Below are 26891 nucleotides of genomic sequence, written 5' to 3'. Positions count from 1 at the left end.
CATGTAATTGCATATAAATTATATAGTTCCAGTAGATTGAATAGTGTACCTTGTGAAGCTGTGGATTTGACCCTCAAGATTGTAATTAAAAACCTTGAATTTGATCTGTCTGAGGTATTACTGAAACAATTGAATAAAAATATGGATAGTATAAGGACTTCCAAGAATAAATCTTGTAAATTCAATTCTTTGTTGATCTATTTATTTTTCTACATTCAAAAATTCTTTCCATCTAAAGGAACTGTCATATGGAGAAAAGACATTCCAATTTTGTATCAGATAAATGAGTATGTAGCAGAGATGATCAAAAATTTTGATAGCATTATGGACAATTATTTTGAATACTTCAAGGAGAGGATGAATAATAGGTTCAGGATTCCTCCTAAGCTTGTTGAGGAATATAAAGATGATGTATGCTTCATGGTTGACTATGATAAGGTGTACATCCAGGCAGTCAGACCCCGAGTTGCATGGGTAAAACCTCTTCCCTATGAGGTAAATATTGATGAAGCTAGAGAGATCATAGAAGCACTGGTAAATGAGCCAATAGACCCAAGGAAACCAATTTTTGGAACCTATGATGAAGCAAAGGCCAGAATTGAGCTTGAAATCAAGCTATCACAGGCCAGAAGCAAAGGCAAGAGGAAGATAGCAAAATTGAAAACTGCATCTGGCCCTCTTATGTTAACAAAAGGTAAAGGTGAGGATGAAGGAGATGATGAAGAAGAAGAAGGAGAAGAAGAAGAAGAACCTCCAAAGAAGAAAGGTAAGGTAATAATTACCAAACCTAAGAAGAATCCTACTGTAGTATTCACAAGAAAAACCAGAAAAGGTAAGCAGGAACCTATACTAGTCAGGCCCGCACCCACATTCAAGCAAAGGCTTAAACAATTGGAAGAAGGAATAGGCATCACAAATTTCAAGGCATTTAAATTTGAAACTAGAATAGATGCTGAGAAAATGTAGATAGAGGAACTGGTACTCAGCAAGATGGGAAAATGGAAATACTCACCAAACTAGCTTGCCTCCCAAATCTTAAAAGAACTATTGGAGAGATTGCAACCGAGATGGGAATCAACTACCCAAATGGTAAAAGGCATCTATGAGCAATCCCTGAAGAATCATCAACCAAGTCTCACTGGAGCAGAAGTAAAAATTACAATGAAAAACCATGAAGGTAAGATGATGATAAGATTTCACACATGTTTAATTTTGATCAAAGACATTGAGAATGTTGTAAATGATGCTACAAACATGTGGAAAAAAATCTATCATCTGCATAAGCCCAGTGAAGACCCAATGGAAATCAAGGATGATGACAGTAGTGATAGTGAGGATATTGATGGCACTCCATCCATCACAGTCTCACCAGGTGAGTTGCATGCATTAATTGGAGAAGGCAAGGAGGAAGAAGCTAAAGAGGAAGATAAGGAGGAAGATGATCCAATAAAAATTGCAGCAGCAGTGATTGCATCCCTTCCTCACTCTCCACCAAAAATTGTTTCATCCACTAAGGAGATAGCTTCTACAAGTGAGATTGTGATCACAATTGCCACATCAATTACTCAATCTTCAACGGCCTCCTCCCAGCTCCAGGTATCTAAGACAGATGTGCCAAGCACTTCAACTACTGAGCTAACTATTACTTCTTTAGCTACCGAGCTAGTCTCCTCAGCTCCATCATCACCAATCAGTGTAACAGTAAGTTCTACAATTTTGTCAGCATTATCTACATCTACTTCAAATCCAGTTAGTTCAAATACTGCATTATCGAGTCTATCATCATTTTTGGGAAGTATTCCAATTTTTGATCCAGTAAATACTCCTATTGGCACTCAATCCTCAAGTCCTATCCCAGTTTTCACTACTAGTCCTTCCATCTCCACTATTGTGTCTATTCCTAAGGTCAAACCAGTCATCATAGAAGTCAAACAAAAGCAACCATTAAGACTTTTGCTCACTGGAAAGGAAATTCCTAAAGATATTGACTTAGACACAGAGATAGTGATTCCAAAAATTGACTATGAAAATGCTACCATTCAAGAGATGAGGTATGCTAGTCAACTAATAGAGATGAAGGCTATGCAGAAGCAGTTAAGGTCTGAAAGGGATAAGGAGTACAGAATAATTGAGAATGCTAGGAATATAATTACAGAAGCTATAGGTGTTGAAGTAGATTCTACTCAACATATTTTGATTCAGTTAGAAGATGTTGTAAATAAATTCAATGAGGACACCTCTGGTCAAGAAAAATTGATTGAAAAGGCTAAAAGAAAATTTGATAATAAGGTGCTTGAGCACATTGCAATAAAATAGGTAGAATTTTCCACAATTTTGGTCAATCTTGAAAATTCTTTTAATAATGTAACTTCACTTTTTGCCAAACTTTGGATGTTACCAAGTATACCAAGGAGATCAAAGAAAAATTAAGTAAAATTGATGAGGATATGAAGGTCAGTGTCCAAATGCTGCAACTTGACCCCAATTCAAGTTCATCCCATCATCTCATAATCAATTTTTTGTTAGAAAAGCAGGCAGAATTGTTAAGAGAGGAAGCAAGGATCAGATCTACCTTGATTGACATTTAGAATATGATCCTTCCTATCATGGACACAATGCAGAAACACATTGTATACTCCAAAACATTGATCCATGACAACAATTTTTCAGTTGCAGATCATGTGATTGAACTTTCAGCTGAAGTTCAGATAGCACTCTCCACCTGCAAAATTTTGCAAGAAAATTGGGATAAGACTTTGGCTCTTATTCTCAAGGTACATTCTAAGTTTATCTCTCATTTTGGTTTTTATGTGTAAATACATATTGTTTATTTTGGCATTATTGTCAAAAAGGGGGAGATAGAGTACCAAAGAAGAGATAGAGATAAGAGATAAGAGATAGAGAAAAGAGATGGAGATATATGTAAATAAGGAAGCCTTGTGTAAAGATAGAAATATTTGTAAATATTCTATGCATATTGTATGGGGGAGATATATGTAAATCAGTATGAAAAACTTTGCACATAAGTTTTGGCTCATAAGTGTTTTTGTCACTAATGCCAAAGGGGGAGATTGTTGGAATTATGGTATATTTTCATTAGTGCAAACACTTATTCGATTATGAATGCTTATCTAGCTCATCACTTAGTCTACAGTATATACCGAGCATTCAGTGGTTACCTTATAAGTTCAGCAAGTAAACAGTTCTCACCAAGCATTTCAAAGGATACTGAGTGAATGAGAAGTTCAGCAATGTTCACCGAGCAAAGAAAGATAAAAGAAGAACGCAGTGTTCACCAAGAAAAGAATGGTAAATGAAGAAATTAGTGTTCACCGAGCAAAGAAAGGTAAATGAAGAACTCAGTGTTCACCGAGGAAAGAAAGGTAAATGAAGAACTCGGTGTTCACCAAGCAAAGCAAGGTAAATAAAGAACTCGATGTTCACCAAGAAAAGAAAGGCAAATGAAGAACTCAATGTTCACCAAGAAAAGAAAGGAAAATGAAGAACTCAGTGTTCATTGAGCAAAGCAAGGTAAACGAAGAAGTTAGTTTCTACCGCGTGGCACTATATCTACCGAGTCACCAATGGTTACCGAGTTCCAAGCAGTGTTGTGTGGCTAGTATGAACCGAGCCTCTACTTCTATCGAGTGCATGATGATGCCGAGTAATGTAGTGGATGCTGAGTATCAGAAGGTCACCGAGTCAACTTGAGGAACCCAAGTTTTCTACTATTTGGTCAACTTAGTAATGTTTTGTTCACTTATGTTTTGGTTGACCTTGCAGTTGTAAATAATGAAATGGTATATATGTAATGCATGATATAATTTATAGTATGATATATATGAGGGGTGTGAAAAATATATAAAAAGGAAGGGATTGATATTCCCATAAAAAGAAAGAAGTGCAAATCAGTAGCAAAATAAAAGGGATTCAGCAAGGTCAACATAGGAGCAGAAAAGTTATATCTATCACATCAGGTGATCAATGCAAAAAGGATCTTATTAGCAAATAGTTGTAAATAGATCCACTACTTCATCCTAACAGGTGAATTAGTTTATAAATCCTTTAATAGGGTAGACTTAATAGTCTTTTTGTAAATCTCCTAACAGAGTGCATACTTTACTGTATGTTTGTAAATCCTCTAACAAGGTGGATCTAGCAGTCCTACTTGCTCCTAACAGGGAAGATCACCAGAAGTGATCATTGTAAGCCTTAACAAGGCAACTTTATATTGCAGTATTGAAGTTTTTTGGGCATCATCCCCACCCCAGTTTTACTTTCTATTTGGAAGGTTTCAGGGTCACCAAATTTTTGTGTACATGTGCAATGAATGTTTGTTCTTTCAGTTATGCAGTAGATTAGATGAATGAATGGTGAATGGTTAAAATACTGAATTGTTTGAAATTTTTATAAGTTACTGATTCACCCCTCCCCTCTCAGTAACCTGTCTTATCCTAAATATTTCCAACAATGACATCTTTACAGTTACTGGGATATCATTGATATCCTTGATGAAAGGATAATCCTCAATGTCCATACAGTTATCCCCCATATTTTGTAGCTTTATTTCTAGGGAGGCATCAGATGTATTCCCTACCTTGTTTCCCCCAATAGTGGAAACACTAGGGGAAAATATTTTCTCCTTATTTTTCTGAAGTAGAGATTTATAATCTAGGTCTAGGTGACTAAATTTTGAGCATCACTAGCAAAAGGGGGTGGCATCCTCATAAGCCAATACCTAATATTTCTTTCCCCACTTAGAGTTGAGGGAGATTGGGGAGAGGCTCGTTGATGGAAACATTAGTTTCTATACTTGCAAAAGACCATCCTAGACTTGGTTCTAGAAATCTCATCAAGATTGATGAAGTAACCAAATGATCTTCTAATCCTAGAAATGACTCTTTCATCCCAAAATTTAAGTGGGATCCCCAAGAGACATACCCAAATAGGGGCAAAGAATTGAAGGTCAATGGTGGGGTCAAATCTTGGTTTCCATCTAGCTAATAGTAGGCCATTTTCTCTATACCTCTAAGAACCTGACAAGACTAGGTTAAAATCTCCCTCCAACATGAATTTAAAGAGGAACATCCCTCCCGATAGTTCCAACACCATGAAACTACCTTTAGTTTCCAATGAACATACCTCTTTCTAACCATCTCTATCATTGGTCAAAATGTGATAAGTGATCCCACCAAGGAGAGACTGAAGGAAGAGGAGATGCTCTCAGCCAAGGAGTTCAAGAGGAAGATTATTAGACCCTATTAACCATATTTATCCCACCAAAAAAGTTTGAGTTTTTCCTACCAAACATGTCCAATAGTCATATATTCAAATATCCAAATGATCAAATAAATATATATTTGAAACTTTGTCTTATCCTTATTATTCTAATTCTCAAGATTTTTATGCTTTATCCCATTAGAAACTCAAGTCATGACCATGTGACTACCCTTCATCACTCAGTCATGGCAATCCATGGCCTAACCATCAGGAGAGGTGTGAACGTATGACACAGTCTTTCCAGTGGTCAATGTGGCTTTGTGGTTTAAAATGTTGGCATCTAGTTATGAGTGGTGACCTAGCAATCTCCCTTAATCACTCAGTCACAAATAGTTTAGCATAAACCCTAGTCAAGATGGTGAAGTTGTGAATCACCTTGTGTGCATAGTCGCTAGAGTCAATGATGAGTTAAAAGGTCAAGCTACGAAGTAATGATAACATGAAGTGAGAATGACTAAGGTGGAGAGTAGCAATGACGGTTAAGTCTATTTTTTTACGGTTGTGGCCATTTCATGTCAAGTCATGATATATGCTACGATGACATTAATGGTATAAGGCAGTTAGGTTCATAGTTTTGTCAGGTCACAATAGTCAATGGAAAATGTTGAAGACAAGCTATGAAGCAGTGATAAATAGGTGGTCAAATTTTAGTAAGTAATAATTGCTAACGAGGAAAGGTGATGGTGAAGCTATGATCACAAGCAATCAAACATGAAACATAAGTTGAATTCTGGAAAGGTGAAGGAATAATAAAGGTTGATTGGTCCATGTGGCAAGGACTAAAATTTGACTTCAATTGATCAATGACACAACTAATTTTACATACTAATGGCAAAGGAGGTATCTCTTTGATGGTATATATGATCTTTTTGATCTCCTTCAACCACATTCATCATTCCTCATGCCTAATAAATGTAAAGGAACACTCTATTGCCACTTGATGATCCATCTAATTAGTCAAAATGTTAATTGTCATCATTTTTGTCTTCTCAATGCTCTATTTGGTGAAGAAGTGATTGTTTCTTATGTCTGGATGTGTGTTATGATTAGATCTTTTCTAGATTTGTAGTAACGATTCTCTACAATCTTGAATATAGTTGTTGATTTTACCTTAGGGTAGAAGCTATTTGAGTTATGCTTGCACTATAAAAGTAGATTTGGTAACCCTTCTTAGGGTCAATCTTTTCTTTGGTTCTGTAGTACTATATGTCTATGCTTTGCTACTATAATCTCCTTTTCTTTTAAATTAATACATTCCTCTACTGTATCTCTTTCTTTCATTGATATATGTAAGGAAACTCAAGTGTGGAAACAACTTCCTACACTAATCTCTTAACAGAAGTATGGTGCAAATCCTATTAAAATATTTTACACTTATAGATTCAAAATCATGTAAACAATAGTATTACAGAAAATCAAGCATAAAGAAAATAGAAAAAGAAATAAAAACATAACACAAAGATTTTTCGATGGGGAAAAACCTTTCGGTAAAAAAACCCCACCCCTCTAGAACCTGCACAATGTATTATCTTCAAAACAAGGTTACAATACACTTGCAATGCAAGTTCAACAATGACAATAGAAGACTCCAGTAGCAACTCACAGTACCAACAATACACTTTCTCTCATCTCACCTCTTTGCAACCCTAAAAATGCTTATAACATGCGCTTCACTTTTAGGGCTACTCCCAAAGGTAACCATATTAGGGTTTTACCATTCTCCGAGAAAATAGGAACCCTAAAAAAAAATTTGGGGCGATGCCCCGAACCCCACTATTGGGGTAGAATGTATAGTACTCAAAATTATCAATTGCCACATGTCTTTACCTGTCATTGAATCTTCCTAACATAGCTCTTACGTGTCATAGGAATCCGTCATAACCATTTTAGCTATGATCTCCTTAGACACAATTCAAGATGCCGACACATCAACATTATTTCCAAGAAATACATTTTACAAAACAAATAATAAGAATAGGAATTATACAAGGTTGAGACACTTTATTCCTAACAATATATAGTGCAACACCTTTTTGCCTAGTATTAATGTATTGTCTTCATTTCTCAATTGTATGATTGTATCTATTTGGCTTTTGAATGATATAAAGTGAAGTCTCCTCCTTAAAAAATTCTTTTGGTTTTTGATCTACATATGATTGTTCAAATAAGAAAGGATTGAGCTAGTATACTTTAAAGTTGTATTGGTAAACTATGCATTCTTGGGTAGGGATAAGGTTGAACATATGATTTACCTCTTCTTAGACTAGATTAGGTAGTTTTCTTTCATGCATTCCTTCCCCCATTTCCTCTCAAGAAATGGTTAGGTGCATCATAATAGTAAGGAAACTAGCCTTCTTTGGAGATTCAATCTCAAGTCACAAAATCCCACACTTTTGAGATTGTTTCCATGTTACACGAGGCTACCTTTAGGTAAGACTTTAAGCAAGGGTGCAAAATTTTGTGTCAACATTTTTTGGCATGCCCAATGGGACCAACTCTTAAAGCCTTATAAATTCACTGGTGTCAAAGAAGAAAAGTTCTAATATGTGCTAAGAAGATAGTGCTACTCTTAGTATTTTCAGGCCTTCAAGTTGTTCATCTTTAAATACTTAGCAACTCTATCCTACAATATACATAGTGCTACTCTCAATATTTTTAGGCCTTCAAGATGTTCATCTTCAAATACATAGCAACTCTATCCTACAATATATCTGGTTTCTAGACCAAGTTGTTTGATTCATGCCCAAATCTCACACAAGGGAATCTTCTAGAGCTAATTTTCAATACACTGAGCTTTCATTTTCAAAACCTAGAAAAAAGAGAAATAGTTTGTCTCTATCACTAGTTTAGAGTGCAACAATAGCACATAGACCTGCAAGATCTCTTTTCACTCCTCTTATTGATATATCAGAGCCTAGGTTGTCATATTTTCATATAAATAGGTCATTATTCCATATGGCTAGCCTAGAGTACATGCATTTACCACCTTTAATGGTGGGAGTTCTCTCCTCTTGGCTCAAAGACATGATATTCTAGTGTCATCTCTCAAAAGTATATCTGACTTCACTAGTGAAACTTACATCTCCCCTATGGAACATATTCAAGAGATTTCAAATGTTTGTAATATACATGGTATTACAGAGGATGATGTCAACTGATGTTAGGCTTCTAGCTTCATCCTTGAAAGGAAAAGAATAACAACAGTATAGAGGTTTTTCATATAACTCTATTACTGATTGGGATGGGTTAGAAATAGGGCTTTGTAAGCATTTTGAGGACAAAAGTGATCACCTATCACTTTTAGAGTAGCTGATGACCATCAAGAGAGCACCCCATGAATATATGACTTATTTTAATTATAGGTTTCAAAAAAAATGGGATTTAATACCTACTACAATAAAGCCCTCTCCTGGAAATGCATTCTTGTATTACCTTAGACCCTTTAATAGTGATATTTCTACCACTCTACAATCTATGGGAGGAGACACTCTATCAAATACTTATGAGATTTTCATAAGAGCAAAAAATATCTTGATTCAAGGAGGGAAGTTTTCTCCAAGGCCTCCAATGCCTTTCTTTCTTGACATGTCCAATCATCAGCCTATTGTAGCCCCTATTCATACTTATTCTACAAGTCATTCCCTTGTTGTGGTCCTAATAGCTTCCACATATTCCAATGGAGTTGATAGGATTGAGGCCATGATGCAAACATTGATGCAGAATATGGACAAGAGATTGTAGGATCAAGAAAAGAATATGGAGGATAATGGTATAGTGATGTAAAAAATGAGTAATGAGTTGGTGACTATGAAGATGCAATAAGCTCAAAATAATAAGCCTCCCAACCTCAGTACCAAGGTCCCATACATAATAGACCTCTAAACTAGAGTCATGTTCCCTATAATTAGAATAGACCTATCAACAACACCCAGACAATGAATACCAACCTAAATAGGGCCTTAGTCCCTTAGAATAATCTTGCTCAAGATTATGATTTATGTCCTTCTTGTAACTACTCTTATGGATATTGCATGTGTTAGAATGTAGAATCTTATTTGGCATTAACTATACAAGAACACAAAGTATATTAGCAACACAATACTAATCAACATGTTGGTTCTTCTCATCTACGACATCAAGTTGATTGTTCTTTCATGAACCATCATTTAGGGGAACACTATCATGCCAATCATGATGCCATAGCTCACCACACCAGAAGTAAGAGAAGAGTTTTTGAAGATGCTACATCTCCCTCACCTAGTCAAGCTTCAACTTCATAGGCCACTCCTCATGTGCCAATGATGAATTCATAATCCAATGGTACCCCTCTGCTGAACAAGAAATGAGCAACAAGAAGTCTATTGAATCTCAAACTTCTCTAGCCACCAATCCATATAGTTCCTAAAGCTTCAATCAGAGTAGTTGGTACTCCTCCCTTCAATGTGGTAGATCAAATGAAAAATACTGATGTCAATATCTTTATATGGGATGTTCTTGCTACTATACCATCATAGAAGAAGCTATTGCAACACGAGCTAGAGAGCATAGAAGTGAAAGATCAGCCACTAGGAGATGAGAATGTAACAAGCTTGATGCAGCCAATGAAAAAGGGACAAACAAGTAAGAAAATCAGGTCTCTTCCTTTCTATGTCTCTTTTAAACATAGGAGATAAACTAGTCCATAATTGTATGATAGATTTACAGGCTAGTAGCTATGTAATGCCTAAATTTGTAGCTGACCTCATGGGTATCAAATATGATCCAATGGTTAGAGATGTGCTCCAATTAGATGGAAGCTCTATCAAGACCATAGGAGTCTTAAAAATATAGAAATGGCATTGCATGCCTACCCTGGTTGTACTGTAACACAAGACATATTAGTAGTTGAGGTCAAACCTTATTTTGCCATCTATCTTTCCAAAGACTTTACTACACAAATAGGTGGTTGTATTTCATTTGATTGGTCTTATATATTTTTTAGAACAAGGTATGGAACAAAATCTTCCATAAGAGCAGAGCCTCTGGCCCTCAATCATATAGAATCCAATACCCCTAGTCCCATAAACATGAATTGTGTTATATTTGAAGGAGAGGATGGAGACATAACATATGAGCCCACCACTTCTTTGGTAGAGATGCTTGACTTTCTCTTGGATGAGTGTGTTGTTTATTATCAGTTTGATCTAGTACAAGAAGCTCTATAGATAGGCCTTAGCACGTATTGCATATCAAATAAGGATGCTCCTATTCCTAATCTCATAAAAGGTAAAGAAGATATTGATAGATTGTGGGGCATGTTCTTCGATGGCTCAAGAAATAAAAATGGCTTAGGGGTTGGTGTCATGCTCATTTCCCCTGAATTGGAGAGATAGTATTTCTCTTATAGGCTCTAATTTAGCTACACGAATAATGAAGCAGAGTATGAAGCTCTTATCCAAGGTCTCCAACTTGCACAAAAAAGAGGAATCAAGTCCTTTAAGGTATTTGGGGATAGTGGGTAGGTTGTTAATCAAGTAAGAAGCTAGAATGTTACAAAGAACAACCTTCTCAAATCATACAAGCATAGAGCTTGAGATTTTCTTGAGAGCTTCCAAGCATTCAATATCCAGAGTATCCCTAGGAGAGAAAATAAACATGCTAAAAGGCTTGTAGTGATTGATGCTTCTTATGATATACCAGAACATGTTACTAATGAAAAGGAGCAATAGATCAGAATTTTTGTAAGGCCTGTTGTTCCTGATAATTACACAAATTGGCAGGTTTTTTACTTTGATGTGCAAATTGTCAATTTCTTACAAAATGAAGCAGAGTTCTCTACTAAAAATCAATCTAAGCTTCAAAGTCAATATGCAGACCAGATCTTGAACCTAAACTCCAACAAGCTACCTAAAGGTCTAGTCACCTTGGAGGGTATTTTCAATTATCATTATCAAGCAAAGGGCAAGGGTTTGAATCTGACTACAAGCAAGGATGATCATACGCTATCACTATTGCTAATGGAAGGACTCTCAATTTGGGAAAGGTATGCACTAATATTGAACAAGAGGTCTTCATTAAATTATGTCAAGAATTGAATGATGTTATTGCTTGGACATATGAAGAATTAAAGGGTTTTTGATCCAAAATTATCTCAGTACACCATAGATTTAGATGATAATTCCAAGCCTGATAGATAGAAACAGAGGCTAGTTAACCCTAAGGTTGAACCATTAATGAGAAAATAATTATCAAAGCTCATAGAGGCAAACATTATTTTCCCTATCAAGCACTCCTCATGGGTGGCTAACCTTGTTCCTATTAGGAAAAAGAGGAGATTAGACTATGTGTAGACTTTAGAGATCTTAATATGGCTTCTCTTAAAGATCACCATCCCCTTCCCTCCATGAAACAAGTCTTATCTAAGGTTAGTGATTTAGAAAGGTTTTCCTTCTTAGATGGGTTCTCTGGTTATAACCAAGTATTGGTTCAAGAGTTTGATAGGTATAAGACTACTTTCACTACTAAGTGGGGCACCTATGCTTATTGTAAAATGCCTTTTGGACTAACCAATGCAAGTGCCACATTTCAAAAACCAATGCAGATGGACCTCAAGGGTATGTTGGAAAATGTTGTACTCATATATCTGGATGATATAACTATCTTTTTAAAATATATAGTAGATCATTTTGATCATCTAAGATAGCTACTTGAAAGATACAATGAGTACAGTGTGTCTCTAAACCCCAAGAGGTGTGTATTTTCCACTAACCAAGAAAATCTCTTATGGCATATTGTGTCAAGAAATGGGTTAAAATAGATCCAAAGAGGGTAGAAGCAATTCTTTCTCTCCCACTTCCCACCCATAAAGAAAGGATTGTAGAGTTTCCTTGGCAAGATCAACTTTGTAAGGAGATTCATCCTTGAACTTGCTTCTATGGTAAATCCTCTCACAATTATGCTAAAGAAGAACTTGGTGTTCACTTGGACCAAAGAGGGAAATGCTAGTTTTGAAGAAATCAAGTGGTCAATTGCATTAGCTCCTACTCTTGTCAACCCCAAGTTTGACAGAGATTTCATCCTCTATTCCCTTGGAGGAAAGTCAAGAATTTCAATTGTTCTTACACAACTGCATGATGAAAATTTGGTACAACCTATTGCTTTCTTTAGTGAAGGGCTTAATGATTATGAAGAAAGATTCAATTATGTAGAGAAACAGGTCCTTGTTGTTGTGAGGGCTCTCAAAAAATTTAGACATCTCTTGTCTCACAACAAAGTCCAACTTTTAGTCCCACATGCAAGTGTAAAATATTTCCTTATGAACAATAATATCAATGAGAAGAGAGCTAGATGGATTACCAAATTCATAGAATATGACATGGATATCAAGATCACCAAGTTCATGAGAGGGAAGGGATTGTGTGAGAAGATGGCTTTATCTTTTGAGACACATGGAGAAGTTTCCCTTTTAATCCAAAATGAACAACCAGTAGAGAATGCAGATTAGATTGAAATTGGTTACAAGACATGATTGCCTTCTTGATAGAAGGAAGATGCCCCCAAGGCCTAGATAGAGCTTATTAGGAATAAGGTGTCTCAACCTTATATATTTCCTATTCTTTTTTTTTTTTTGTAAAATGTATTTCTTGCAAATAATATTGATGTGTTGACATCTTGAATAGTGTATAAGGATATCATGACTAAAACGGTTATGACAGATTCCTATGACATGTAAGAGCTATGTTAGGAAGATTCAATGACAGGTGAAGACATGTCACAACTAAGATATTTGAGTAGCTACTAGATTCTTATGTTGTTGATGTTGAACTTGCATTGCAAGTGTATTGTAACCTTGTGTTGAAGATAATACATTGTACAGGTTCTGAAGGGGTGGGGTTGTTTTACCGAAAGGTTTTTCCCCACTGAAAAATCCTTGTGTTATGTGTTCCTTTCTCTATCTATTTTCTGTATGCATGGTTGGCTGCAATATTGTTGTTTACATGATATTGAATCTGTAAGTGTAGGAAATTTAATAGGATTTGCATCATACTTTCCTTATGAGATTAGTGTAGGAAGTTGTTTCTGCACCTGAGTTTCCTTACAAGTGGTATCAGAGCTTGATCAACTTTTGATCCTAGTTGTTGGGTAGGCTTTTTTGAACTAATCTCAAGTTGAGTGGGAGTCTTGTGCAAAGCATCCTAAATCTTATTTTCAGATTGAGATGGCGAGTTCATCATGTGGAAGAATGGAGGTGGAGAAATTTAATGGCACTAATTTTGAGTTGTGGAAACTCAAGATGGAAGACATGTTGGAAGATCGTGACCTATGGGAAGCGACTACAAGTGCTACAAGACCAGCAACTATAACTCAAGAAGATTGGGATATCAAAGACCATAAAGCTAAGGGTCTCATAAGACTCTATTTAACCGATGCAATCCTTTTGAATGTTCTAGATGAGAAAACCACATATAGTTTGTGGGAGAGACTTGGGGCCATGTGTCAGGCCAAATATTTGGTGAACAATTTGTTCCTGAGGAAGAAGTTCTATTCTCTGTGAATGGAGGAAGGTGGATCCTTAACGGATCATTTAAATGCATTTAATCTGCTGGCTGCACAGTTGACATCAGCTGGTGTCAAGTTAGAGGAGGAGGATCGTTGCTACACACTTTTGTGTTCTTTACCAGATTCATGGGACCATCTTGTGATGGCTCTCGAAAGCAAATTAATCACCTTTAAAATGGATGATGTGGTGTCTTCACTGCTATCAGAGGAGATGCAGAGAAAGGCTTCTATTTCAAAAAAAGAAGCCCTTGTTGTTCGTGGGAGATCCACGGAAAGAGGGAAGAAAAATGACAATAAGTCTGACAATAAGGGTAGATCCAAATCCCATGGGAAGTCAAAGACTTCCAATAAGTCCAAGGCAAAATGTTGGAACTGTGATAAGACTGGGCACTTCCGTAAAGACTGTAAAGAGCCTAAGAAGAAGAAGAAAACCTCAGATTCTGGTTCTGAAAAATCTCAAGAAGATGGAAATGCATTCATCGTAGATTTGGCACCCCATGCATCTGATGATGTGTGGTTGGTTGACTTGGGTGCATCTTTTCACATGACCTCTCATCAAAACTGGTTCTCAAGATATGAAGAGTTCGATGGTGGAAAGGTGTACTTGGGTGATGATTCTCACCTAAAGATAGTTGGACGTAGAAGGGTCACTATCAAATTTCCTGAAGGACGAGTAAAGGGAATCAATGGAGTTATGCACATTCCAAGTTTGGCACGAAACCTATTATCTGTAAGTATGCTGAATGATGTAGGTGTGCAAGTTGTTTTTTCTAAAGATGGATGTAAGATGATGAGAGGAGCTATGGTGCTTGCTAAGGGTACTAGGAGAGGTACTTTGTTTCAGCTTGATGCACACATTTCTCAGTGTAATAGTTCTTTTGTTTCAAAGAAGGGAGTAGCTATCACTTCATCCCCACCATCTGAACGAGTAGTAAAGAAGACTATGGTTAGTGGTTCTAATGGTAGTGCAACAAGTGTACCTAAGGGTGCAAACACTTTGGAAGGAAAGCTTCCTGTAGAAAAGACAATGTTGTGGCATTTGAGATTTGGTCACATTGGTGAGAAGGGTCTCAGAACCCTGAAAAATAAAAATCTCGTTGAGGGGTTAAATGATTGCAATCTCGAGTTCAACTTCTGTGAACACTTTGTATATGGTAAACAAAATCGTGTTTAGTTTTACTCTAGTTCTCACAAATCTTTTGATGTTTTGGATCTTATTCATTCTTATGTATTTGGTCCTATAAAAGTTCCTTCAATCTCCAAGTCTATATTTTTTGTATCTTTCATAGATGATTATAGTAGAAGGAAATGGATTTATTTCCTTAAAAGTAAGACACAAGTCTTTAGTCGATTCAAGGAATTTAAAGCCCTTGTAGAGAATCAGACTAGTAAGAAGATTAAGTGTGTGAGAACTGACAATGGTGGTGAGTTTTTCTCAGCAGAGTTTGAATAGTTCTGTAAAGAACAAGGTATCGAGAGGCATAAGACAACTCTATATACCCCACAGAAAAATGGAGTTGCAGAGAGAATGAACAGGACACTGATGGAGAAGGCTAGGAGTATGCTTAGTGGAGCTGGTTTAAAACAAAGGTTTTGGGCTGAAGCTATGGCCACTGCTTGTTATCTGGTTAACATATCTCCTATATCAGCCCTTGTTGGTAAGACACCCATGGAGGTGTGGTCTGGTAAGAAGCCTTCAATTAGACATCTTTGTCTTTTTGGTTGTGTAGCTTATGCACATATTCCAATGGAGAAAAGATCTAAGTTGGAAAACAAAGTTGTTAAATGTATTTTCATCGGGTACAGTGCTGGTGTGAAAGGATACAAGCTTTGGGATCCTATGACTAGTAAGGTGTTGTATAGTAGAAATGTTATTTTTAGAGAGCTAACATCTTCTCCTATTGTGCAACAACTAGATGAAAAAGAAAAGGAAAAAGATGTTGTTCAATTGCCTCCTACCCCTAAGAAGACTAAACAGAGAGACCATGTTGGGTCTAATGATGAGGAGAGCTCTTGTAGCTCTGATAGTTCAGAAGAAGAGGAAGAACAACCTCAACCTCAGCCCTTGAGGAGATCCACGAGGGAAAGAAAGCAACCAGAAAGGTTTGGTTATTCTATGTTACATTCCAATTGGCAGTCTTATGTATGCTATGGTCTGTACTAGACCAGACATTGCCCAAGAAATGGGAGTCCTGAGTCGATTTATGGCTAATCCTGGACGGATACATTGGGATGCAGTTAAGCGAGTATTTAGATATTTGAGGGGTACATTAGATTACTCCATATGTTATCATGGTAACTCTTCTGGATCTCCGAATTTAGTTTGTATTCATGGGTTTGTGGATTCAGATTGGGCAAGTGATATTGACTACAGGAGATCCACCAATGCTTATGTGTTCACTATGTTTGGTGTTGCCATCAGTTGGATGAGCAAGTGACAACTTGTGGTTGCTTTTTCTACTACAGAAGCTGAGTACATGGCTGCTACTCATGCTTGTAAGGAAGCCATTTGGCTTAAGAGATTGTGTTTAGATGTTGGTGTTGATGTAGAACAGATTACTATTTGGTGTGACAGTTAAAGTGCTATTTTCCTTGCAAAGAATCCAACTTTCCATGCCAGAATGAAGCACATTGATGTGCAGTATCACTTTGTGAGAGATATGGTGGAAGATGGAAAGGTAAATTTGGAAAAGGTAGATACTATGAAGAATGTTGCAGATGCATTAACGAAACCAGTGGGCACTAAGAAGTTCAGATGGTGTTCGAAGTCTATGGGCCTTTCGGCCTATAGTGGTTAGTTCCTGTTATGTTCCTATTTCTCTTACAAGGTGTTCGACAAGTGGGAGAATGTTAGAAATAAGGTGGCTCAACCTTGTATATTTCCTATTCTTATTATTTGTTTTGTAAAATTTATTTCTTGCAAATAATGTTGATGTGTCGACATCTTGAATTGTGTGTAAGGAGATCATGACTAAAATGGTTATGACAGATTCCTATGACACGTAAGAGCTATGTTAGGAAGATTCAATGATAGGTGAAGACATGTGGCAACTAAGATATTTCAGTACTGTACACTCTAAAAAATTTTGGGGTTCCTATTTTCTCGAAGAATGGTAAAACCCTAATACAGTTTACCTTTTGGGAGTAGCCCTAAAGTGAAGCACATGTTATAAGTGTTTTTAGGGTTGCAAAGAGATGCGATGCGAAAAAGGTGTATTGTTGGTACTATGAGTAGCTACTAGAGTCTTCTGTTGTTGATGTTGAACTTGCATTGCAAGTGTATTGTAACCTTGTGTTGAAGATAAGACATTGTGCAGGTTCAGAAGGGGTGGGGTTGTTTTACTGAAAGCTTTTTCCCCACTGAAAAATCCTTGTGTTATGTGTTCCTTTCTCTGTCTATTTTCTGTATGCATGATTGGCTACAATATTTTTGTTTACATGATATTGAATCTGTAAGTGTAGGAAATTTAATAGGATTTGCATCATACTTTCCTTATGAGATTAGTGTAGGAAGCTATTTTCACACCTGAGTTTCCTTACAGAGCCAAGAGAAGATAGTTCAGATTGCAGGCTATTTCGTATGTCTTGGTGGTTGGAGTATTATTCAAGAAGGATTTTTATGGAGTCTTGCTAAGATGTATACAAACAAATTAGTTCAATAGGTTTCTGAAAGAATTTCATGATGGCCTTGTTGGTGGTCATTTCTTAGCTAGAGTCACTACGATGAAGATAATGAGGATTGGCTATTATTGGCCCACACTATTTAATGATTTTCATAGGTGAGTAAGGAGATGTGAGAAATTTACTTTTGTTTAGGAAAGCAAAGATTGCTTGCCCTTCCCCTCCATCCCATTCAAGTTGACCAACCCTTTGCCTAATGGGGTTTGGATTTCATTAGTCCAATAAATATGTCCTCCAGTGCTGGTCATAAATGGATCTTGGTAGTCATGGACTATTTCACAAAATGGACTGAGTCAATGGCTTTGACAGATGCAACAAAGGCCTCAGTAGTTGAATTTCTTGATGGAATTATGACAAGATTTGGTGTTCCCTCAACTATCATATTTGATAATGCCAAATATTTTGTTAGAGCTCACATATGTTCTTGGGCTCTATAATATGGGATATATTTGAGAACTTCCTGGAATTATTATCCCCAAGAAAATGGCTTGGCTAAATCCTCTAACAAGAATCTCATTAGGATCATGAGAAGGACAATTAAAGACAATCAAAGGAGTTGGTATGTCAAGTTGAAGATAGTCCTTTGGACTGACAAAATTACACCCAAGAGAGTAGCCAGGAATTCACCTTTAATGCTAGTTTATGAAAGGGAGATCAGGCTTCCTATTTCTCTAGAATTCCCCTCTCTTGATCTGGCTCATCAATTGGAGCTGGAGGAAAATGACCCCATGACAATAAGGTTAGCAAAACTGGTTGAATTAGAAGAAAAAAGACAACTGGCTATGCAGACTATTGAATTAAATCAATAGTAGGTCAAAAGGAGCTTTGACAAGAAGGCCAAGGTTAGAATTTTCAGAGAAGGAGGCCTTGTCCTCAAGTGGGATGCAGACAGAGCCAAGCTAGGAAGGCACTCCAAGTTTGACGCTATCTAGAGTGGACCTTATGTTATCACCAATTGCAAGTAGGCCAATGCTTTACAGCTATCTAGGCCCAATGGTGATGTTCTACCCATTCTAGTTAATGGGATTTACCTCAAACCTTGCTTCTAGAGAGGGTTAGGGTTTGTTGTATATACTAGAGTATTTTTTTGAAGTTTTCAATAAGTGCATGAGCACATGTTGTTTCTTCTAGAGATAGAAGGTCTTGAGTTACAGTTAAGAGGAGATAGAGTTCTTTTGTTTCATAGTTGCAAAGGTCATAGTTCTTTTGTATTTCTGGTTTTTCTTTGTAGAGCAATTTTTTAGTTTTTTGTGACTCTACAACCCAATGGATGATTAAAGGCCACTTATCATATATATAGAAGGCTAGTATCCCCTCTAAGTTGCCAAATTGTTAACCATATTTTCCCTCCTACCAAAATTTGAGTTTTTCCTGCCAAACATGTCCAATGGTCATATATTCAAATATCCAAATGATCAAATAAAGATATATTTGAAACTTTGGCTTATCCTTATTATCCTAAGTCTCAAGCTTTTTATGCTTTATCCCATTAGAAACTCAAGTTGCAACCATGCGACTACCCTTCATCACCCAGTCATTGCAGTCTATGGCCTAACCCTCAGGAGAGGTGCAAATGTGTGATGGGACCTTCCCAACAGTTAGCACAACTTTGTGGTTTAAAAGGTTGGCATCCAGTTATGACTGATGACATAACAATCCCCCTTGATTTCTCAATCACAAAGAGTTTAGCATAAACCCTAGTAAGATGGAAAAATCATGAATCACCTTTTGCACATGGTTGCTACGGTCAGTGATGAGTTCAAAGGTTAAGTTGCAAAGCAGCGATAACATGAAGTGAGAATGACCTTAGTGGAGAGCAACAATGATAATTAAGTCCATTTTTGCACAGTTGTAGGTATTTCATGTTAAGTCAAGATCTATGCTAGGAAAACGCGAATGGTATAAGGTAGTTAGGTTCATAGATTCGCTAAGTCACAATAGTCAGTGGAAAATGTTGAAGACAAAATGTGAAGCAGTGATAAATAGTTGGTCGCAATTTCACTAGTAGCTACTAACGAGGAAAGATGATGGGAAAGCTATGATCATGGGTAGTCAAACATGAAACATAAGTTGAGTGTTGGAAAGGTGGTAGAATAATAAAGGTTGATTGGTCCACATGGAAAGGACTAAAGTTTGACTCCAGTTGACCAATGACATGACTGATTTGGCATATTGATAACAAAGGAGGCAACCCTTTGATGGTATATCTGATCTTTTCAATCTCCTTCAACCACTTTCATCGTTCCCCATGCCTGATAAATGTAAAGGAACACTCCATCACCACCTAGTGATCCATTTGATCTGTCAGAATGTTAATGGTCGTCGTTAATGTCTTCTCAAGGCTAGATGTTTGGTGAAGAAGTGATTTTTTCTTGTGTTTGGATGTGTGCCATGATCAAATATTTTCCATATTTGTTGTGACTATTCTCTGCAATCTTGAATGCAGTTGTTGAGTTTACCTTAGGGTAGAATCTATCTGAGTTATACTTGCACTATAAAAGCAAATTTGGTAACCCTTCTTAGGGTTGATCTTTTCTCTGGTTCTATAGTATCATATGTCTATGCTTTGCTATTGTAATCTCCTTTGCCTCTAAATTAATCCATTCTTTTTTTGTATCTCTTTCTTCCATTGATATGCAGTGCAACACCTTATTGCCTCGTATTAATGTATTCTCTTTGTTTCTCAACTATATGATTGTATCTATTTGGTTTTTGAATGATCTATAAAGTGAAGTCTCTTCCTTACAACATTCTTTTGGTTTCTAATCTACATATGGTTGTTAAAATAAGCAAGGATTGAACTAGTATACTTTAAAGTTGTATTGGTGAACTATGCATTCATGTGCAAAGATAAGGTTGAACATACTATTTGGTGTATCACCTCCTCTTCTTTCATGCATTCCTTCCCCCTTTTCCTCTCAAGAAATAGTTAGGTGCATCCTAATAGTAAGGAAACTAGCCTTCTCTGGAGATTCAATCTCAAGTCACAAAGTCCCACACTTTCGAGATTGTTTCCATGTTACACGAGGTTGCCTTTAGGAAAGGGTGCAAGCTTTTGTGTCAACAGGCCCTCAGTCCCGAAGACCACCTTCGAAATATCCCTAGATGCAATGACCTTAGATCCCAAAACAACCTCATTCTAGCTTTTTCCCAAAACTGGACTCGAACTGCTAGAATCCACCTTGGGAGGGTAGGAGCCTAGGAAAGCTATATCATCTCCTAGGGCATCTGACATGAATTGGGTGGGTAGGGGAATGTCAATGTCCATTGAACGCAGGGTGTCCACCTACATAGACTAAGAGTTCACTACTAAAAACAAATTTGGGGGGCCAAGATCTAGGTGGGAGGAGCCCATCTCGTATAACATTGTTGCAGGATTCAAAAAATCTAGTAGGTGATAAAAGTTGCAGAGTACACAGATAAATATATTTGAGTGATTAATATTGTTATTTCCTATATGATCAAGGAGTTAATTTGTTATAATTATAGTTTATCAATATTTATAAATTAAATATATGTATGTGTATATTAAAATAAATTATATATGTATATTTATATTGTTCATATGTCAATCTTAGGTCATGACATATAAATAAAGAATAGTATGATTGTATAATCTATTAACATACTAACCTAAAAAATATATCTCTAATTGATTCAACCATTATATACACTGATTTTTAATAGGAATCTCAACTTTTTAATCATATTTGCATGCATCTCCACTTTTTGATCATCATAATGCTCTATAAATGACAATCTATGATAACTGTGAATACATCCTTAGAATTACATATATTATTATTATTAGTCTTGTAATCGTGTTCTCAAACTTATATTATCTCTACAATATTATAAAAGAAAATAATATTTACCATTTTCTACACTAAGACATTTAAACATATCCCAAAATATCAAATGATAAACTCACATTTAACTCTCTTTTTTTCATAAACATCAGTCACTAATTAGAATACCAATCGATCACGATAATAGTACACTATTATATAAAAAGCAAACAATTCTTTTCTCTTAATATACCTTCCAAAGACCCCACTAAAACCATATATAATGAATTATAAAATCTTAATAATGATGTCAATAGCTCCACATCGTCGTCTAAGGTTGGAAGCTATACCTCGATGGTAATCTCTTTTATCTCAAGTGATGGAGCAATTATGAATGCCATTAAATTGAAGCAACATTTTGTTTATAATCTTTAGTCTATTAATTATTGTAGACATTGTAAAAAAATTTGAGAACATGTGTTCGAAAAATATAAAAGATAGCTTTTTTTCCCCTATTATTTAGTTTAGTAATTTGTTATATACTAATATAAGATTACTTTGTATTCTAATATACTACAAATGAATCTTATTATCTCTACTTTTATTCTTATAATTTATATTCAATATATATTTATTTATGAAATCAAATTTGCGAACACAATTTAATAGTAGATTAGAAATCACAATGACCTAACTAAAATCATATCCATTCAATTAAAAAAATCCAATACAGATATCAAAGGCTTTCAACCATGTACAATGTTCTAACAGATTAGAAGCCACAAAAACCCAACTAAGATCATATTCAATGAATTAAGAAAATCCAAATGCCATCTGAACTTGTAAACCCTATTTGCATAGTAATGTATATTTATTTTTAGGATGAATCATAAAAGTTCTTAATAACAATGAGGAATACAAACCAAATTGTAGCTACCCAGGATTAGCCAGCTTAGGACTCTTCACATACAATTACAACCATCCTTCAGGCCAAATCAAACTTATTGAACAATTTGCTTGATTTCTCAGAGCTATACATTTTGTTTTATGACCAATATCCTACTAACTATTACATATCACATGGCAAAACATGTTCAATACATATCAAGTAAGAACTCAAATTACCCAAGCCCTCTACTCTGTTCCATTCATCCACATGTTAGTCTTCTCCTGCTCCTCAATCAAGCATGGGAGTTTTCCAGACCTCATATAATTTACCATTAGCTTCTATTATATTCTACATCCTCTTAACACTATGATCTTTATTTTTTCTATTTTATGGAGGGTTCAAATCTGTAAGGGAGCCCAATAGAGTTACAAAACCTGCGAGCTATCAACCAGCAAAAGCCACCACAGAAGCATTTTAGCACTATGATCTTTATTTTTAAGAAATTGCAAATGAAAACATCCCCTGTGTACAAAAGCAGGGGACCTTATTTACTGTCTTTGACAGATCCACTTCTATTGCAAAGAAGTTTTCTTCCAAAGCAACAAACCCTAGCTTTGTGATCCTCACCAAAACTTTTATCAGCATGTTCCTGAGGCTCCTCTTCCTTTGCTTGCTGGTTGGTGGATGCTTTATCTTTCCAACTGCCCTGGCCCTGGCATTCATATCTGCATCCATGTCTTCTTTGCTTGGGAGTCCTTTCTCTTGATGTTTCAGGGCTAGAGTCACTACTTGATTCAAGAAACATGGCTCTAAGACATCTCCTCTTCACTGGTGGATCAGGTGGAGGAGGCAATCTACTTATTTCTTGAGGCTCAAGATCAATACTCTTCCCTTTCTTTGGACTCTTACCATGGTCTTGCTGATGTGAGCTTTTGGAAAGACCCATATGAACACCTGGATCTCTATTGGGGCAAGAGCTATTGTACATTATAGAGTTGTTGATGCCCTGTACATTGCTGTTTACATAAGTACCCTCCTTGCTTTCTGGCTTTGCATTCAACCCATCTTTGTTTTGGGCATCCTGATTCAACTTGTAGCCTCTATGTATATCTACTAGCCCATTCTCAGACCCAAAATCCATGGTGGCTCCTCTATTTTCTCCTGCCAATGTGATCACCTTCACTCCTCCCTCGCTTTCATCAGCTTTTCTTAAAGAGTTCATCTTTGTGAGCCTTGAAACCAGATCAGAAATATCATCCTGGATTTCTTCTTGAAGAGCTTTCTTGCTCTTTGTTGGTGCTGATTCACCTGGATTGATATCTCTGATAGGCACCATTCTCATGTTTCTGTTATCACTCTCTGCAAACATTCTGGTTACATTTGAAGGCACAGAAAACTCCTCCTCTTTTATCTCTGCTGAGTGTCTGGCAGGCTGATTCCTATCTCCTATACTAGACATTGAGGATGGGTTCCTGAAACTGCCTTGGGGAAACATGTTCAAACACTGAGGGTTTTTCTGAGGGGAAAAATATAATTGTACCAAAAAGGTTCTGATGTTCTGACTTTGAGAGATCTCTCTTATACTCACAAATACAAAGAATTATGTGGGCATTGTTTGTTAATTTTGTTTTGCAGTTCCAGTTTTATAAATGAGATAAGATTCATTGCTTGCTGGATTACATGGACAATATCTGACCTTTGGAATTTTTGAGCCATAGTCTTCTTCCAGCAGCAAAGCATCTTTTTGTGGTGTTTTGGAGGAACACAGTGAGCAATTGGATTGCTTAAATGTGAAGTCATTTTCGTTATTGCTCGGAGATGTTTCATTTGCAAGAAAACACGCAGTACAACATAAGGCTATGGGTGCCTACGTTTCGAATCTATTAGGGGCTGGTAAAGGAGTTTTTAAGAGCATGGTTTTTGGTACGTTCTTACTTTCAAGAATGCCAATCGATAGCTTTTTCGGTGGATATAGAATATGCTGTTTACCTCTTTTCTAACATTTTTTTCTTGCCCATTCTCTCTGTTCTTACTCCTGTTGAGCATATGGAAGCTCGTCAAATGTATAGGACCTCTTTGAAAAGAATAAGCTTTGTTATTTTCAAATTGATTATATATGTTCAACTATAATCTTTCGACAAGAATATGATGTGGTATCAAGATATGTTTTATTCTAATTTCGTAAGGTTGTGGTTTTATTTCTCACCCCTTCTTTCCAGTGTGCTTCATGATCTTCTTATTTCTTTCTTTAAGAAATATATGATTAAATTACAAGTCCTATTTTATTAATTTGATTTAAAAGAAAAATATAGAATGAACATTAAATAATGTAAACATAATTTTTTAAAATGAAAATAGAAAAAATTGAAGATTTAAAATATAGATATAAGATTATAAGATTAGAACATTTAAGAAATTTGAATATTGATTAAGAAATATAGCAACACAAAAACACAAAATTGATTCTATTCTTAAAATAAAACCTATTAATAAGTATACATTATTTAACTTCTCTACATTTTTATGAAATAAAACATTTTGAAATTTAGAAAATCTTATTAATTTTGCTTCATTCCTCATTTTTACTTTCACTTTGAATTAAAAAGATTTAATTTAGGTGAGAGTTAAATTTAAATTTATTATAAGAGTTATTATTTAGTTTTATTTAAGATTTAATTTGATTTGTCAAAAGCTAATATTGTTTATGTTATATGCAAAACTCATTTTAAATGATTAATATTATGATTAAATTGTACTAAATGAAGATTAAACATAAAATTGTGTATTATTTTATTCATTTAAAATAACAATTATTGAAACTTATGTCAAAAATCTAGGTTAAAAAAATTTTGTATTTTTATTTTAAATTTTATATTCAAATCATTTATATAAACTTTACACTCTATTTCTTTTATATTTTGCACCAAATAAGTTATTATTCTAAAACCTACACTATAAAGTAATTATTCTAAAATCGACATCAAAAGTAACTTTCCATTCTATTATATTTATTTTTGCATAACAATTATTAGAATTTTAAGTTATTAAATTTTGATTTAAATAATTGAAAATATTAGGTAACTTTGATGTAAATTTATAGAAATATATTATATTTAAAACTATATAATCACACCAAACAAAAGGCTTATGGGTGAAATGTTTGTCCATTTTAATCTATAAGTTTAAAACACAACAAATTGTTCTAGAGCTTCTTGCACATTGTGGGAATGCTCCCTATATGGTAGCCGGGGCACCACCTAATACCATCTCTGGAGACTGTATGTCACCTTGTAGTAATTGATGAGGTCATAGCTCTTTTGCTTGATGCTCACACAACCTCAGGTCGCAACCTTTGTATCACTCTCCTAGTGGTGGATTTGGCAGTCACTGTCACTCGGCTTCGCCTCCTCAAAGGCATGGTTCTAGTTGGTCCCAAGTGGTTCCTCTCGTTGCTTCTGATTCTGTGTGCCCTTCCTCTGGTAGGGATCCGAAGTGGTCCTTCCCTCTGCTCGACTTGGTGATTTCCCCTCCCAAGCTAGAGGAAGATAAAGATAATTTTTTTGCTAATATTGTTGATGGTTGGGCTTCTCCTAAGACACCCACTAACCCTACTAATGTATGGGGTTCTAATGATCAAGATCCTCCTCCCTCGACTAGCACTGCTCTGATAACCTGTGGGATTTATTTTTATTTTTATGATTAGTTACGTTTTCGGCCTTTAGTCATTTGAACTTTTTTGTAAATATGTAACTGTATTATTATTTTAATAGAAAGAGATTATTCATTAGAAAAAATTAATATATACATAATATAAAAAATATTCATAATCTTAAGAGTTAGAATGATTCATAGTTTAAACTATATAATTTTTCCTTGCTTCAAATTTCAAGTTTAAGAAAATTGCTTAAACAATATTAGTCTACTATTGATAAGAAAGTAATTTTTCTTACTTTGATAGAAAATATAGAAAAGATATGATAAAATAGAGTTTGAATTAAAAAGATTTACTGAATTAAATTAGGTTTATTGTTAGAGTTACTATTTAGTTTTATTTATAATTAAATTTTATTTGTAAAAATCAAAAACTATTACTATTTATTTTATATACTAATCTCATTTTCAATAATTAATATTATGATTAAATTGTGTTAAATGAATATTTAAAATTAAATTTTAAATTTACTTGTTTATTTAAAATAACAATTACTAAAACTTATAAAAAAATCTAGGTTTAAAAAACTTTTTATTTTAATTTTAACTTTTTACATGCAAATCTGTTATATAAACTTTACATTTTATTTCTTTACTATTTTGCATGTACATAAGTTATTATTCTAAAATCTATAGTATAAAGAAACTTTCCATTCTATTTTATGTATTTTTGAATAACAATTATTAGAATTTTAAAGAATTAAATTTTGATTTAATTAGAGAACTTTGATGAGGTAGCTATAAATTTACATAAATATTTTATATTTAGAACTATATAATCACAACAAACAAAGGTCTTATAGGTGAAATATTTCTCCATGTTTATCCATAATTTAAAATATGACAAATTGTTTTCTCGATTCATTAAAATAAAGCTTACATTTGTGAAAAGAAAAGAAAAAGTAATATGTACATAGTATAAAAATATTCATTAATTTGAGAGTTAGAATGGCTCATGGTTTAAATTATATAATTTTTTCATACTTCAATATCCAAATTCAAGA

At 35.2% G+C, this 26891-nt stretch overlaps 1 protein-coding gene across 1 annotated transcript; it reads right to left on the bottom strand.

The window, feature by feature from the left end:
* Positions 1-22271: 22271 nt before the first annotated feature.
* On the bottom strand, positions 22272-23963 carry LOC149560262 (uncharacterized). Its single transcript, XM_089824575.1, has one exon. The coding sequence runs from the start codon at positions 23669-23671 to the stop codon at positions 22721-22723; it is 951 nt and encodes a 316-aa protein (XP_089680701.1). The 5' UTR covers positions 23672-23963; the 3' UTR covers positions 22272-22720.
* Positions 23964-26891: the final 2928 nt, after the last annotated feature.

This window comes from Cupressus sempervirens, chromosome 4 (assembly GCF_028749045.1).
Source record: "Cupressus sempervirens isolate cs-2001-9-10 chromosome 4, ASM2874904v1, whole genome shotgun sequence".
Classification (NCBI taxonomy): domain Eukaryota; kingdom Viridiplantae; phylum Streptophyta; class Pinopsida; order Cupressales; family Cupressaceae; genus Cupressus; species Cupressus sempervirens.
This window is presented reverse-complemented; position numbering and strand designations above follow the sequence as displayed.